The 17,889-nt window shown below is 37.1% G+C and overlaps 2 protein-coding genes across 2 annotated transcripts in view; both read left to right on the top strand.

Annotated features, from left to right (window-relative positions):
* LOC148948161 (palmitoyl-protein thioesterase 1-like) overlaps window positions 1-17,889 on the top strand; it is a 635,005-nt gene that overhangs the window by 532,100 nt on the left and 85,016 nt on the right. The gene's annotated exons all lie outside the window — the stretch shown is intronic.
* The window catches only part of LOC148948168 (uncharacterized), a 52,606-nt gene that overhangs the window by 7,581 nt on the left and 27,136 nt on the right, over window positions 1-17,889 (top strand). The window contains exons 3-5 of the mRNA XM_089095211.1: window positions 1,547-1,720; window positions 3,156-3,374; window positions 9,897-10,211. Coding sequence (XP_088951337.1) covers window positions 1,547-1,720; window positions 3,156-3,374; window positions 9,897-10,211 — 708 coding nt within the window. The remainder of the gene's footprint in view (window positions 1-1,546; window positions 1,721-3,155; window positions 3,375-9,896; window positions 10,212-17,889) is intronic.

Consider the following 17,889-nt stretch of genomic DNA (forward strand, 5'->3'; position numbering starts at 1 on the left):
GTTAAGAAACCTTAAATACCAGTTTCCTCAAAAAGTGTTATGGCTGCTTTATTTTTCACTAATCCATCCATATTTATTGTATATTGTTGTTCGATATGGTCTAATACATTTTCGACCCATCTTAAGCAGTTGCGGTCACTACAAAACCAAGCGATGAAAGTGATATATGTGGTTGAGAGCCGAACTTCTGTAAGATCCGTCTATTCTCGCGTCCAAATACTGCCGTTCTCTGGATTAAGTAAGTTTAATAAGATTTTGTTATGTTTGATATTATTAATCGTATTGTTTCGGTTTGCTTTCGGAATATGTTTTCTATTGCTGCGGATATTCACAGCTATGGAACTGGACAGGTAAGCCAGTATAGGAGACCACTAAGGGTGTTGACAAGGTCGGCATTCTCTTCCATTCTCTTCCAGCGCTGTGGAATGGGTTGCCTTTTTTGTTGAAAAATGAGTTAGATAGGACTGGTTTCTGTTGCCAGTTGAAATGTTATTGCCTGTATGAGTATGAGTTTTGATTTTTTTTTTTCTCGAGCAAAATTATAATACTGTGTTGATATGTCGGTAGATAAACTGGGCTTCGTGCTTTTTTTTTATATATTAGTTATGTAATAAAGATCTCCATCATTAAGTGAAAAAAGTGCTACTTTCAATTTAGTACTTTTGAGTTTGCACTTGAGTTTTGAGCTTGAGTTTTAAGTTTACATGAAATTTTGAGTTTGCATGTCTTAACACTTCGGGGATAATTACTGGTGATAATGACAGCTAGGGAGTATTAAAAATTCAATTTTAAAAGAGAATTACCTCCATAGTAGTTATGTAGGTTTTGGTAGTAGCGGGTGAATTTTAGATGATGACCAGTTTTAGGTGATCACCGTTTGTAGTAACGTAGTTTTTGGTAGTAGCGGGTTTATTTTAGATGATAACCGGTTGTAGATAACTGGTTTTAGATGATAACCGCTTGTAGATAACTGGTTTTAGATGATAACCGGTTGTAGTAGTGTAGTTTTTGGTTGTAGCAGGTGAATTTTGATGATAGGATACAGGAGTGGTAACGGGTTGCCCAGCTTCCTATATATTAGTTCATACTAACGGGATTATGGTACATTGCTTAAACTGTTGATTAAGTAAACGTAAATCTTTGTTTATTTGTAGATGTGTTCTGTTTAGTCTAGCTAGTGTATCCAAAAGGCAGTAATACCAATAAAAGGTAACCCACAACTCTTGAAAAGAAAAATGACTAGAAAGCATATTCATGTAGAAATGGGAAGTTGGATAAAATGAAAAAAAAGACAGTTGACACAAAATTCAAAATAAGAAATTTGAAATAGATAAAATTAGATGAAACAAAATCTAACATAAATAGATAGACAAGCGGTTCGTTTAGCGTTTAAGAATAAAAGAAGTGACCGTAATTTATTGAAGTTTCATAAATTATTATTTTTTGGGTTGTTAATATTTAAGAACTAGGTTCAATAATTTTTTTTATAATTTAGTCTTCTAATTATTTTTTTCTACTTTTTTTTTTACATTTTTTCTATTTTCAGGCATCATTTTACTATGGAGATAAATTGGAACTCATCAACCAATGTGATTTTCGTTCTGTACCGGCAAATATGTTTTGTGGCAAAGTTTATTCACTTTCTTCAAGTTGTGATGTCCGGGGAAGGCACGCTGAAGATGCAAGAGATTTCTTCAGTCTTGCAAACGCTGAATCAAATGTAGGCTTTGTTTTATTAAGATAGAGACGAGAGGAGAGGGAGGGAGAGGGAGAAGAAGAGAGGAGAGAGAGAGAGAGAGGAAAGAGAAGAGGTGTTTGATATCTTTAGATATCATGCGTTTCACTCACAAGGAAAGAAGGTTCACAGTAATTTAGTTAGATTGAATGCATTAAATTTCAAGTTTTTTTTTATCTATTGTTTTTTTTCATGAATTTGGTATTTAAAGATAACAACTGCTAACAATTTACTGCAGCTACAAGCCGCTTGAGGCCAACACAGCGTCAAAGCCTCTATTTCTCCACCCTCCCAGGAAGTTCCAATCTCCCCTAAATGTTTCCTTACTACATCCTCCCACCCATTAAAGGATAACCTGTTTTTTTTCTCTAGGTGGTTGGACTGACAAGGTTTTTTTTTGCGATGTGTCATCCTTCAGCCACAGAACTTGTCCTAGCCATCCAGGCTTTTTTTATAATAGTCCTAGAAACTGGGATTGAACTACATTTTTTTGACAGTTTACTGTTTGAAATACGGCCAGTCAAACAGGTAGCTAAAAAAGTCCCTAGAAAATGTCTCTGGAAAACTTATCAAATCCTCTTCCACATTTTGGAGCCATACTCCTCTATTTGGAGAGATTGTTTAGAGCCATACTCCACTTTCAGAACCACACTTGGCCAATATTTAGCTTCCAATATTCTAATCATGGTTCATGGACTTATCTTCCTATTCTTCCATACTATAATCGTTCTAAAAAATATTTTGGTATGAAAACAAGGATAATTATAAAGAAGGATAAAAAAGGAAAAAAAGCAACCTTACATCCGCAGAACGTGTCCTATCCATCCAGGCTTTTTCTTATTATATCCCTAAAAGTGGAATTGAACTACATTTTTCAAACTGTTTACCATTTTTGAAATACGGTCAGTCAGACGCGTAGCCAAAACAATCTGTTGGATATCTGTGTGGAAAACGTCCATCATATTCTCTGTCTTTTGGAGCACCCACGCTCCAGAATCATTCTTGGCCACTATCATTTCTATAGCTTCCTATTTTCTATTCGTGGACTTCTCTTCCTATTCTTCCAAACTAAAATCACTAGAATTTTAGCCTACAAAGGCTAGTCAATTTAAATTATTAAATTAAATTTTTAATGAATTTAAATCAATTTGCACCAGTAGGCGTGGTAATGTTTTAATTCTTTATACTCTTTAATATTTCGACGGACGTCAGGCCATAACTTTTCAATCGCTTATACCCTAGACAATCAATAATCGAAAATTATAACTTATAAGTCTATAATTATAGAATAAATTAAATATAAGACAAAAATTTATATGATATAAATTGAATCCATAGCTTGCCTTGTTCACTTGCCTTCATATTCCTCTAACCAAACCCTGTTTTACCGAAAATATGGTAATTTTGCGTATGTTTTTAGAAGTCCTTTGTCTTTCGACTGATTTATTCACTGGATTTACCACTTGCTTGGAAAGAGAATCGACAAGAATTGAGATCCATTGGACGCATAAGACGCTATCTATCATTTGCTTCTTATCCGCTACCAGAAAACAGTAATAGACGACTTCTTCTTTTCTTGTTGAAGAATGTAGAAGATAGTGATGATGAGGTTGAAGTTAAAGTTGAAGAAATGTCTGAGGTAATTAGCTGAGTCTACTAAATGTTAAGTTAGTTTAAGTTTAATTAAATGATTTTATTGAATATCAACAAGATAAATGTTATTGTTGCAACGTAACGTAAGTTCCATTTCACTTATTATTCACTTATTGGCCCTCAATAAATTATTATTCTTATATTGGCCCTCAGCCATTTATTTCACGCTAAGCCATTTATTTAAAGCCTCAGCCATTTATTTCACAATAAGTGAATTATTGAGTGACTTATTGAATCAATAAGTCACTTATTGGCCCTCGGTAAATTACTATTTACTTATTGGCCCTCAGCCATTTATTTCACATTAAGCCATTTATTTAAAGCCTCAGCCATTTATTTTACAATAAGTGAATTATTGAGTGACTTATTGACTCAATAAGTCACTTATTGGCCCTCAATAAGTTATTACTCACTTATTGACCCTCAGCCATTCATTAAGATATACACAATGCCCACTATGCTCACTATGCTTTACTTAATTTCTTCTTTTAACTGGTAATTTTAACCCCCTTCCAATATCGACTGGCAGCTTAAAATAAATTTTAGCCCTTAATGAAGGCTAAAATTGTCTTAATGAGGGCTAGAAAAGTTGCCTAAAATAAGGGCTAAGAAAGTCTTAATAAAGGCCAAGCACGATTTTCAAAACTATTATTTTTCTGCTATTTTTCAACTTAATTTTGTCTCTTTGAAAATGAAAATCAAGAGAAGAACCTAAAATCTGCATCTTCTATTTTAAACGCTTTCAGTTATTTTATTGAAAGTGTTAGTTCTATTTCAATTCTCAATTTTTTTATTGAAATCTTTAATTTTCAATTATAGTTTTATTGACGATATTTTGAAACTTTCAACCTTTCTTCAAAATTCCTAGAATTTTATTTCCAAGGTCAATTATTTCTATATAAGCTCTTCTGTAACGTTAATCATGTATGACTCCTCAGCCACTCATAAAGATTTCTCAAGTGCTAAAACTTTCAAAGCCTTAATTATAACATTGTGGCCTTACCTTAGACCTTTAACCTTAGATCCTTCTGTGCCACCAGACCTTAGATCCTTTTAATCTTAGATCCTCCTGTGCCACCAGAGGCACCCAGGGTATCTACGAAGAGCCTCTATTCATCCCATATTTGTGCCGCCGCCCAAACATCTTTCCATTAAGGTTGGATCGTCGTGTGAATATTGGACAGGTCTCGTTGATATGTGCGATGCAAGGTGTTCTTTGGTCGATCTCTCCTGCGGATTCCCTGAGGTAGCCATTCCAAGATCTGTCTCACGATCCTATCTTCGTTTATACTGATCACGCGCCCAAGGTATCACCACCTTCGTTGCCGAATGACGTCTGTAACTATGGGCTGGCTCGAGATAGAGCAGACTATCTGGTTTTCGACGTGATTTCTTCAGTCGATGTTCGGAATACTCCAAAGGCAGTTGTTTTTCAAGGCAAGAATCCATCTCTCTTGTTTCTGATTTAAATTCCAGCGCTCGCTGCTGCAGAGAAGTGCAGAAAGGACATTGCTATTAAATAGCCTCATTTTTAATTTCATAGAATACTTTTTCGATCGCCATACTGGTTTTAGCGGTTAAAAGCTCCACTGGCTTACCCTATCGTCACCTGGACTTCCCATTTGCTTGACCCTGAATTTTCCACTTGACCCTGAATTTTCCACTTGACCCTGAATTTTCGCTTGACTCCGAATTTCCGCTTGACCCTGAATTTTCCATTTGACCCTGAATTTTCCATTTGACCCTGAATTTCTGCTTGACCCTGAATTTCTGCTTGACCCTGAATTTCTGCTTGACCCTGAAGTTCCGCTTGACCCTGAATTTACCATTTGACACTGCATTTCCGCTTGACCTTGAATTTCTGATTGATCCTGAATGACCCTGAATTGCTGAGGTCCTTGAACTCTACGACCTGCTCAACAATCGAATCTCCACACTTTATTTCCACGGATAGTATTGAGGAGATCCTGTTGTTTGGTCTTATTACTTTCCATCAAGACAATATCGTTAGCAAAATCCAGGTTGGCTAGCTGTTTAGCTATTCCAATTTGGATACTAAAACCTGCACAATGAGATCACCGAGTACGGAGTCGACGGCGAGGATGAAGGGGAACGGAGAAAGAACACTGCCCTTTGTTACGTGCGAAATGACACGGAAATATCTAGTATTGTCTTCGTGGGTCTGAACACAGCATTCTGTGTTTTCATATAATACAACAATTAGAGCTACTTGTTTTTCAGGAACTCCATAGTATCACAGGATTTTTCGTACCGAATCTCCGTCGATGGAGTCGGAATGGCCACAAAATTATGGCCATTTTTCAATAATATAAGATTTATCTTTTTTTTTGTCATTTACAGCCTTTTATGCCATTTCTGAAGATATAGTGCCTCTGCCTTTACAAATAGAAAAAAAACATTAATTCAAAATCCTTCATTTGCTGGTTCCTCTTAGCCCGTTTGCCCGTTTTTCCCGGCTGCTAATCAAGACATTAATTTTAAATTCTTCTTAATTTTTTTTCGACTCTTTTTAACTAATTTTGTCTTTTTGATAATGATAATCAAGGGAAGAATCTGTATTTCTTATATTTTACAGAATTCGTTAAAGCTATTTGTATTTCTAAAATAATGTTTTTTTATAAACAAGCTCTACGTAAAACGTCTCTACGTAAAGCGTCTACGTAAAACGTCTCACCAAAAGTTTTAGTAAGAAATCCACCTAGAACTGGTTATTTTTGCCTTTTCTTATGTCCCCTGGCTGCTTATCGAGTCATTAATTTGAATCATTCTAATTAGTTTTGTGAACTCTTTCTACTTAATTTTGTCTTCCTAAGAATGATAATCAAGAGACGAACCTGATTTCCTTATCGTTTATTGACATTATTCAAATTGTCTCTATCTTTATAGATAATGTTTGTATATCTAACCTCTACTTTGATGGAATTACGTAAAGCCTTGGTGCCATAACCATTCGAAAGCGTTAATTCGAAATCCTCCTAGGACTAGTAATTTTTGCCCCTTCCTATGTCCCCCGACTACTAAGACAGACATTTCTTTAAACTCTTTAAAGTGTTTTTCTCCATTCTTTCCTCTTAATTTTGTTTTTCTAAGAAAAATAATTGAGACAAGAATCTGATTTCTTAGTTTTTAGAAAATTCATTCAATTTGTTTTACTTTTTAAAGACTTCTATGTCCAAGCTTTAATTTGACTATAGTTGTGCATAGCACCCCTGCCTTTGCAAATAAAAATCATTCATTAAAAAATCTTTCAAGACTCGTAATTTTTCCATTTCTTGTATCCCCTATTCTGCTCATTGAGATATTAATTTAGGTTCTTTGAATTGTTTTTTATTTATTCACTGCTTCCTTTTAATTTTTTGTTTACTAAGGATGATACTCATGGAATGAATATGAGTCTCACGTCTTGTGTTTTCGAAATTATTCTGTTGTAGTATAATAGTGCCATTACAAAGCTCAATTTAGAGATAAATTATAATCTCGATGCATAGGTCCCAACCTATGTTGCAAGAATTCTGACCTGTGGATCAAATAAGCGACAATGCCTTTGGCATTAGACTTGAACTATCAGAGTTCATTTATTCAACAATAAGTTATCACAAAATGAACAAAAATGCACAGCCCCCCCTCCCCCTTGAAATGCTCTTTGGCTAGGGAAATAAGAAAAAAGAAAAAATATATAAAATAAATAATAAAATAATCAATAGCCTAGTTTCACTAATAACTTTAGGACCACGCGACGTGAGATACCAAACTGCAACACTGAATCTGTAAAAAAAATATGGAACTCATCAGCAGTGGCCAACCTTTAACCAACAATTCGAACTCCTATATCTCCTGATACTAAACTCAAACTGATTAAAAAGTATTTCTAGGACAAGTATTTTAGGCAAAAACGATAGGGGTGTGAGTGAGCTTACAGGGCCAACTGTCAGGTTGGTCTTGAGAATGGACTCTGAAATATGGAGCTTGACAATGGACTGGAGAAAAGTTGCGAAAAAGAAATAGGGTGTAAAATCAGTAGCTCCCTGGTAGGTAATAAAGAGTGAAGCTTTAAATGAGTGGGATGAAGAGGAACCATTCATAGCTGTGTATCTCGAGCTGATCTTTGCTGCGGTGAATTTTTAATGACAGTAGTTCTAAAATGGACATTTGCCAAATAACTAAAGGTAAGACAACGAGTAATTACTTTAAGACAGTGAATTTTTTTTTCAATCATCATCATCATCATTTTAGTCTAAACCCGTCACAGAAAAACTGGATAGGGCCCAGAAAAAGACAGAGTAAAAATAAAGAAAAACAAGAGAAACAACAGAAATAAAAACATACTTTGATAGCTACGAGCAAGGGACAGACAAAAATGACCAAAGATTGGAAGATTTCTTGCACTCAGTAGAAAAATCACAAATACACTAGACTTAGCTAGACTTAGACTAGACTTAACACTTAATACTTAGACACTTAACACTTAATACTTAGACACTTAATACTTAGACACTTAACACTTAATACTTAGACAAATAGACTAGACTTAACTGGGTTTACCAATCGACACTTTCTCTGCCGAAAAGAGTTACTTTTCGATGTTGGCAGTTCAGTTAAATGCTTTACTAATTTGAAATAAATGCGGTGCACTTGCTTTCTCTTACCACTGTTAAATAAAGATCAAACCTGAGCTAGGTGAGGAATGGTTAGAGTTAGGCTATTATATAAATGAGAACGGTGAACTCTACTCAGATACGAAGCTTTTGAAGCTAGGGATGCATGCGTAGCCCGAATCTTACTAGCATAATATGTCAGTCCCAGGTTTTTAGTTTCTTTCAGATTTGCTCCAATAGACATGCCCAGGTAAGTAAGGCTGCTAGCAAAAGGAACTTAAGAGCCAGATAGAATTATTCAACCTCTTTTTCCTTTAAAGTTAAATGGTAAACAACCGGTTTATCAGTATTATAACTAAAACCAATTTGCTTATGCTCATCTTGGAAAAGCTCAAAAGTTGACAACCATCATTGGAAAGTGCAGAAAAGGCTCAGCAAGTCATCCGTGGTTGTAACTAACGAGAGATCAACTACTTTAAAGATAAATGCATAGTTCAACTTATCCTGAAAACCAGTAACACAATTATCGAACAAAATTGGGAAAGCTCCTTGGTGTACGTCCAGGACCCGAAATAGCAGACTACCATCTTTAATTTTAGCTTTCAGATTTCTATCGATATATCTTAGACAAATAATTATCACAGCATCAGCACCTTTCATATGGGCCTCAAGCAAAAGCTGTGAAAATATAAACGAGTCAAAAACTTTTGCGACATCAAGTGCACTTAAGATCAAGAAACCACCTTGGTTTTCAATAATCCTTATCGCATTTACAAGTAGAAAGAGAGCGCACTCTCTATCTAAGCCTCACTGGTACCCGAACTGGTGAGGAGGGGTGAAACATATTTCTTCAATATCTCATATCACAAATGACCCGAAGAGCTTTAACGTAGTAGAAGAGACTGTAAAAGAGCGGTAAGAACTGCACATTGAAGCGTTTTTTGTGCCCTTTTTAAGGATTGGAGCTATTTGTCCGACAACATAGGGATTACACTGCGGACCAGGATTATGTGAAATATTAGACCTAGATAGTGCTCGATTAAAGGACCTGCAAGTTGCAGGTTCCTTGCTGAAATAGAATCAACATCAAAGGAAGATTTTTTTTTACTCTCTTGCTTGTGAAGTATTATTCCTACTTTCTTCAGGTACACTGGTATCCTTTGCTTTGGCAGGCTTGCTATACTTCCAGGGTTGGGAGGAGTCTTCAGCAAAACGGATCAGAGTTTTTAGGATCAGAATTAATTTGTGTTTTGTTTAGCTCCTTGTTGAAGTTTCATTTCGTACGCAGCCTCAGGTTATTTACTAAGTCATCTATCGGGCAACGAAAATCATTCCAAATCTTAAGCCAGAACCTAGCCGAACTACACGCGTTTACTAGAGCTCCGTTTTTTAACCAGTCTTTGAGCTGAGACTTTATACGAATATTTCGAAGAGGAACAGTGTTTTTTTCAGCATATTTCAGCGCATGATGTATTTGTGCCAAGTAGGATGTGAGCTCAATTGAGGCATTCATTTCACTCTATGGCTACACAGCACGATCGCATAGAAGATTGAAAGGCACTTTGATTTTGCTCAGTATCTCGTCACAAACTTTTCTGGAATTCTCACTTGATACATTTTCCAATCTCGGTATAAAAACCAATTCAATTTTATATTTTAAACTGTAGGTGAAGAGGAGAAATAGCAAGCAGAGATGAATGGTCTGAAATGAGAATATCGGATCTATATCTAATCATTTTGCGTGGAAATAGATAAAAATATAAATAGACTACATATAAAATACGTGACAATTTCTCGTTGTTTTACCATTTTTTCTATTTGTATAATGAAAAGTCAATGTAGTTTTGGTCGTGACTTATCTTATTTATATAATTTTATTATTTTCTTTTAAGGAAAAATCAATGTTAGATCAACTACCATCTGTTGCTATGAGAGCGGTAATTCAGCTCACTCAACTAAAAACTAGCATTGGAAGTAGCCATGTCCCATTGATGCTGAACGTCTTGAAAGCTCGCTCAAAAGACTTCCACGTAACGAATTTTCGCGAAGAAGAAGAATATCAAGGATCTTCACTCCGAACTTCTTGGCCTAGTTCAGATGTATTGGATAAGAGGAACAAGCAGCTCTCTCAGTTGTACACACTTTCGCATCAGGGTGATTCAAGAGTTTTCTCAATTAGTACAGCCGAAGCCGTGAGAATCTTTAAGGTACTCAAGGCGTTATGATTTCTTTTTTTTTATTTGCCTGTGCCTATGTATAAACCTCCGTTAAACCTCCCCTCCCCCCACCCCATCGTTTAACCTCCTCTCCTCCCAAATGGATACAGTGGATTCTGCAGGCATATGCAGCCTGTCATAGCCGAGTGGACTGGTGCGCTGGATTTAGGATTCTTTGTCCGAGGGGGTGAGGGTTCGAATCCTAGTGTACCAAATTATTGGGTTTGGGACGAGGGTCAGTGGCGTGACTCTGTAAGCTCAGCCAGAGTCGACCCAGCTCTAAACGGGTACCCGGAGAAATCTTGGGAAGGTAAACACGAAGGGTGTGCGAAAGCACAAGATGGTTGGCCCCCAACCCCCCATTACAATTCCTGGCTGGAGGGTCAAGAAACGAAGATCAGCACTGTTGGTAGGGACTGTAAAGTCCAATGCCGTATTCTTTACCTTTTTTTATGTAAGGGCCATCAAAAACTAAGACTATGTGATGGGGTAAATTTATCTTTCCATTCTTTCAATCTTCTCACTCTGACCGTCACTCCGTCTAGTGTAGTTCTTTTGGAACACATTTTCTAAAAATATCCTCACAAAGGATACGCATCGTTTCTCAATGTTCTCGTCAGTTGAAAAAAGGGTAGTTTCTCTTTATTCTCAATATGACGTGGCTTTGAATGAGCTCGTGTTTTTTTTGCTTTGAATTGGACAATGATGCTTCGCTTGGCTGCTGTGAAACGATAAGACAATGTTTCAATTGAAAGCAGTTGTCTTCTCGAAATACCCATTTTTGTTGCTTCCAGTATTTTCGCTGGTCTTACAAACCCCTATTTTTTCTTTATTTCTCGTTTATTTTAATTTTTTGTTGACAGGTTTGACAAATCAACATTAATTGTCAAGGAAACTTGAGCACGTTCAAAACGTTTTCTTACAGTTACAGTAAAACTTGGAGAATCCTTATTTGAACTCAATTAGTTTGTAGTGGTATTTTTTACTTTTTTCAATCGTTTGCTTACAGCATCACCTGGAGAATCCTTATTTGAACTCAATTGTTTTGTAGTGGTGTTTTTTTTTTACCTTTCTCAAACGTTTGCTTACAGCATCACCTGGAGAATCCTTATTTGAACTCGATTGGTTGGTAGTGGTATTTTTTGACGTTTTTCAAACGTTTGCTTAAAGCATCACCTGGAGAAACCTTATTTGAACTCAATTGGTTTGTAGTCGTGTTTTTTGATGTTTTTCAAACGTTTGCTTACAGCATCACCTGGACATCCCATATTTGAACTCAATTAGTTTGTAATGGTATTTTTAGACGTTTTTCAAACGTTTGCTTACATCATCACCTGGAGAATCCTTATTTGAACTCAATTGGTTTGTAGTGGTATTTTTTGACGTTTTTCTATCCGAGTTTACTTTATCGTTTTTTACTTTCATTTTTTTCACTTTATTGGCATTCTTGTTATTTAAATGATTTGAAAAAACTTATTTCCTAGAACAAGTTTTTCAAAGAAAAATAAAGAGCTCCTCTAACCCAAAAATTTGCCGAAATAATATGAAATAACCTTCCAAGCGTAAAACTACCTTAAATAAATAAATGAAACTCAAAATGAACAGAAATTATAATAAATAACCGAGTCAAACCCAAAACGAACTTTTTTTTTTTTTAAATGAGTTGGACTGACAAACTCCATGCCTTCTCAAGACCAGAACATAATTTGCACTTTACTAAAAAAAAAAAAACAACAACAAAAAACAAATGACCGTGGATTTTCAGTTTAATACCTATACTGTTATTTATTTCTTAAAGTTTTAATAATTTTTTGTTTATCAAATTAAAAAGTGAAAACATTTAAAACTAATTTTGTTTTAAATAGAACTTGACAATAAAATGTATTAAATATAACTTTTAATTTCCAATCGAATAAGCCCCTTTCGAATTTTCTATAACAACTTCTATACGAAGTTCATTAGTCTAAAAAAAAAACCTTTGGACCTCGCCATATTGTTTAAAATTTTTTATCAATTGTATTTCGGGAAATTACGACGGGTGGTGGGGTGGCTTAGCTGCCCTCCGGTCACTTTGACTCTTAAAAAGGACACTAGAGTTTATGATTACCAATCCAATGAGCCCCCTCCGAGCCTTATACGACCACTCTTTCTACAAAACCTTATATGCCCCCGAGGCATAACTTACAACCCTCGCCCTGACGGCTGTGTATGGGGGGAGGGGGCTTTTATCCTCCATGACATAATTTCTGGACCTTTCATCTTCGCTGAACAATGGTTATTTCAAAATTTTGATTGGATGTGTTTGGGGAAATGATGGGCTTGGGGGTTGGTTGCCCTCCTATCCTTTTCTACTGTTAAAAAGGCACTATCCCTTTCAATTTCCCATCGAATGAACCCCTTTTGAAGTATCTATGACGGCCTATGCGAAGTGTCTTAGTCTAAGAAAAAAAAACTATTTTGTGTCCACATTGCTCTTTATTTAGGCATGATAATGCCTAAGTAAATATGATAATCCACATCTCGTAAATCCAAGTCTCTTGATTTCATAATCATGACTTTCAAATTGTCGTAATTATCTAGAGCTTCCTGGGCTCATCCCATTTTGGTTTACAATTTTCATTGAGTCAGTCTTATCATAAATTCACCAGAAGTCTCAACTTCTATATCTAAAATCTTGTGAAAATTAATGCTCCCTAAATGTTCGCCAAACTTCTGTTAATTTTCTTACCTCTTTTCAAGAGGTAGCTCTTGAAATTTTTCAAACCTCTTGAAATTTAATACCTTCTTTTTAATTCATTTCTTTTATTTCTCCACAAGGTTGCGTTCCGACGACTGGGAAGTTGTCAGAGCGAAGGTATAGAACCACATCAGTATAACTAAGATGCAGATACTTCAAATCTGTGAAACGCAATCTATGGGAGCTGCTGGATACCTTTTAATGCTTTTCGGGACATTCACTTTTTGTGGGGGGGGGGTAGAGAGATCTTTTTTAACCATCAAGATCCACCTTATTCAAAGAAAGCAGATCAAGGCTAAAATCACCCATACCGATAAAATCTTCTTTTGTGTTGAACCTTTCAGAGACACCGCACGTGCCAGTTGATCAAATCCACTATAAGATCCTTCCCAGCTAGGCCTTGTGGCTAATACAGATCACTAAACTTACCAATTATCCAAACATCATTATCATTTCTTATATGATTAAATTAAGAAAGCAAGTTTTTTCCATGTGGAAGTTAGGATTATAAAATTATTTTTATAAATTATTTTGCATATGAAGGAAGTTGCTCCTTCCCCAGCCTTTGGTCTTTACGCTAAAATCTTAAAGTTCTTGGAAAATGCTTTCCATTCAATTTCAACGGCACTTTTGTTTGTCTAGCCTTTCATGAAGAATTGTGGCTAAAACTTTAGTGTAAAGAGTGAGGGTTGTCTTCCAATCTTTTTGGTCACTTAAGAAATGCACTAGGACTTTTCATTTCCGTTTAAATGAGCTCTCTCACAATCTTCTAGGACGACTGGTTCTATACGATTACCCCTGGAAAAAGAATGAAATAAAAACGCATCTGTGATCCCTCTTCTCAAATAAAAGAAAATACAAAATTCACATTTTGTAGTTAGGAGCTTGAAACCTTTATAGTAAAATTTTCTGATACGCTGAATCTGATTGTGTTATTTTCATTAAGATTGCTTGATTTCTGGGGGATTTTTTTTACGTTTTTTTGAAATTATGAAAAACTTCCCAGACTCTCTGCTTTTGACACATAACATTAGACTAAATGAATTTTTTTTATTTAGAATCAGCATAAAAATTTGATTCTTTTGATGTATTGTTGTCAAAATTTCAGTTTTTTTTATTACTGTTAGGCTGAGTCGCTTCTTACTTACATATCGTTACCACGAAACGCTTTGTGTGTCAAATATTTTGTAATCAAGCACGTAATCCCCCCCCCCCCTATGAATTGACGTAAGGTTTTTATTCTTTAAATTATAATCTGGAAAGAGTACAACGATACAAAATATTCCTAACTTATGAACTTTCACATATGCCAACAATATTAAAGTTTTTCTTGAAAATTAGAGATAAATTGCTGTAAATGCTCATAACTAGTTGTTAGATGCCAGTGGCAGTGAATTGGGCCATATGAGTCCAATGAATTGGCTTATGAGGCCAATGAACTGGCCTCATAAGGACCTGACTATAAACTTTTAACATATCCACTCATTATTCAGTATTGAAGTCTAACACGGCTCATGCACAGATCAATATCTCTTACTATTGATGCTGACAAAATCCTCATTTAGATGAAAAAGGTGGCTAAATCCTCCTACTAATAATACAAAATTATAGGTTTAGTATGAGTAAAGAAGCATACGAACTAAAACAGATCTCAAAATGGAGAGAAAAAATGTAAGAGGTTGGTGTGAGGATCAAGAATCTGGTTTTTTGTTTAGAATAAAAATAACAAAAGCACAAAGAGATAGAAAAATTGTGAAATAACTATACTGGAGAAAAATAATGACAAGAGAAAACAACACCAGGTGACTTCACTAGTATGTTGCCACTATCAGTTCGATCATGTTTGAGACGGAATTGATCCCTTGTGGTATTAAGAAAACCACAATGACGGATTGTAAGAGATGTAAAGGCGACACAATGATACATTGGTACCAGAAAAAGCTGGTTTAGACTAAATGTAAAGAAAAAACAAAAACTGTTCGGTCAATAATTGGACGCTGAAAAAGAATTATGTCATAAATGGAATTATGTCATAAATTTAATAGATTTCGTGGAAGGTAAGCAGGAACGGGGTGCGAAAGCACAGGATGAGTTCCTGGTTGAAGGGGTACGAAATGGATATCACCACCACCGTAAGGATCAGCACCGGAAGGGGGTGCGAAAGCACAGGATGACTTCCTGGTTGAAAGGCTACGAAATGGAGATCACCACCACCGTAAGGATCAGCACCGGAAGGGGGTGTGAAAGCACAGGATGACTTCCTGGTTGAATGGCTACGAAATGGAGATCAGCACCACCGTAAGGATCAGCACCGGAAGGGGGTGGGAAAGCACAGGATGACTTCCTGGCTGAATGGCTACGAAATGGAGATCACCACCACCGTAAGGATCAGCACCGGAAGGGGGTGCGAAAGCATAGGATGAGTTCCTGGTTGAAGGGCTACGAAATGGAGATCACCACCACCGTAAGGATCAGCACCGGAAGGGGGTGCGAAAGCACAGGATGACTTCCTGGTTGAAAGGCTAGGAAATGGAGATCACCACCACAGTACTGATCAGCTCAGGCAGTGGGTGCGAAAGCACACGATGTCTTCCGGGGTGAATGGCTAAGAACTGGAGATCACCACCACAGTAAGGATCAGCACCGGAAGGGGGTGCGAAAGCACAACATGACTTCCGGGTTGAAAGGCTACGAAATGGAGATCACCACCACCGTATGGATCAGCACCGGAAGGGGGTGTGAAAGCACAGGATGACTTCCTTGTTGAATGGCTACGAAATGGAGATCACCACCACCGTAAGGATCAGCACCGGAAGGGGGTGCGAAAGCACAGGATGACTTCCTGGTTGAAAGGCTACGAAATGGAGATCACCACCACCGTAAGGATCAGCACCGGAAGGGGTGCGAAAGCACAGGATGACTTCCTGGTTGAAAGGCTACGAAATGGAGATCACCACCACCGTAAGGATCAGCACCGGAAGGGGGTGCGAAAGCACAGGATGACTTCCTGGTTGAAGGGCTACGAAATGGAGATCACCACCACCGTAAGGATCAGCACCGGAAGGGGGTGCGAAAGCACAGGTTGACTTCCTGGTTGAAAGGCTACGAAATGGAGATCACCACCACCGTAAGGATCAGCACCGGAATGGGGTGCGAAAGCACAGGATGACTTCCTGGTTGAAAGGCTATTAAATGGAGATCACCACCACCGTAAGGATCTGCACCGGAAGGGGGTGTGAAAGCACAGGATGACTTCCTGGTTGAAGGGCTACGAATTGGAGATCACCACCACCGTAAGGATCAGCACCGGAAGGGGGTGCGAAAGCACAGGATGACTTCCTGGTTGAAGGTCTACGAAATGGAGATCACCACCACAGTATGGATCAGCACCGGACGGGGGTGCAAAAGCACAGAATGACTTCCTGGTTGAAGGGCTACGAAATGGAGATCACCACCACCGTAAGGATCAGCACCGGAATGGGGTGCGAAAGCACAGGATGACTTCCTGGTTGAAAGGCTATTAAAGGGAGATCACCACCACCGTAAGGATCTGCACCGGCAGGGGGAGCGAAAGCACAGGATGACTTCCTGGTTGAAAGGCTATTAAATGGAGATCACCACCACCGTAAGGATCTTCACCAGACGGGGGGGCGACAGCTCAGGATGAGTTCCGCGTTGAAAGGCTACTCCCTGGAGATCACCACCACAGTACGGATCTGCACCGGAAGGGGGTGCGAAAGCACAGGCTGACTTCCTGGTTGAAGGGCTACGAAATGGAGATCACCACCACCGTAAGGATCACCGTAAGGATTAAGATAAAAAAAGATCATTAGAGGAGACAAAGGATTCTTCTTTCGCTCTGGACAGAACTAAGGAGGTATCCATATTTAATGGATCTTTAAGATTATGAGGTTTTCTAAGATGGTCTTAGAAAGCCCAAGTTCTTAGAAAGTCGAGAAAGTTCTTAGAAAGTTCTTAGAAAGGTCTTAGAAAGTCGCAGTGCCTTATCATTATCCGATGTCAGTCTTTTTATTTTTGTCACATTTACGACATTAGTAAGTCAGTTTCAAATGTTTATGGTGTTTCCCTCAAAAACTTTCAATTGCATAATAACTTTGCAATCCATTACTCAGGTTTTTTGGATGAGAATTGTCCAACGTTTAGAAAGGGATTCAGCATTTTACATGTTGTGATAAAAGTTTGGAAACTTATTCTATTAGCTGCACATCTCTGCCCAAATAAACGCGGATTTTCAAGTCGAAAAGAATTACCATCGCTGGATGTTTTGAATTACTAAAAGAATTACTATAGCTAAGCGCATAGCTTGGTAGTTTTTGTTTAGCGTTATTATCATGCATAGGTTTTTCTTTTTCTGTACTTAATATTACTTCGATGTTTAGTGGAAAACTAAGTTGACGACTTTACCTTTTTTGTCGTTAATACGATAGGCAACTTTAATTTACTTAAAAACGATGTATTTTTTTCTCTTTTAGTGCAGAAGCATGCACCAGGTGTGTGCTTTGCGTTCAAGTTTAACGTGTATATTGAATGCAAGTTAAAAAAAAAAACTCTTCGTTGTTACGCCTAAATGTCGAATATGATATTTTCACACGTCTGAGGTTATTTACTCATTTCTATTTACTAAGTTTTTTTAGTTATATACTAATTATTTATTAAGCTGTTCTCAAAAGAATAACAAAGAGAATACTGTAGATCATGAGTATCGCAATGTAATTAAGCATATATTGCCCTTTGAATACTACTCAGCAAGCGGTTATTTCAGAAATTGTTAGATGCTGCATTTGGCGTAACAGTGATGAAATGTTCTATCCTAGCATTTTTAAGACAGCCATTTAAGACTAGTCTTTTAAGTTCTCACTCTCTTTGATAAGAGAGGCTAAGTAATTAATAACAAATATGTGGACGAGATGT

This window comes from Artemia sp. Qi Xiang Cuo, chromosome 10, assembly GCF_049724085.1.
Source record: "Artemia sp. Qi Xiang Cuo chromosome 10, ASM4972408v1, whole genome shotgun sequence".
Lineage (NCBI taxonomy): Eukaryota > Metazoa > Arthropoda > Branchiopoda > Anostraca > Artemiidae > Artemia > Artemia sp. Qi Xiang Cuo.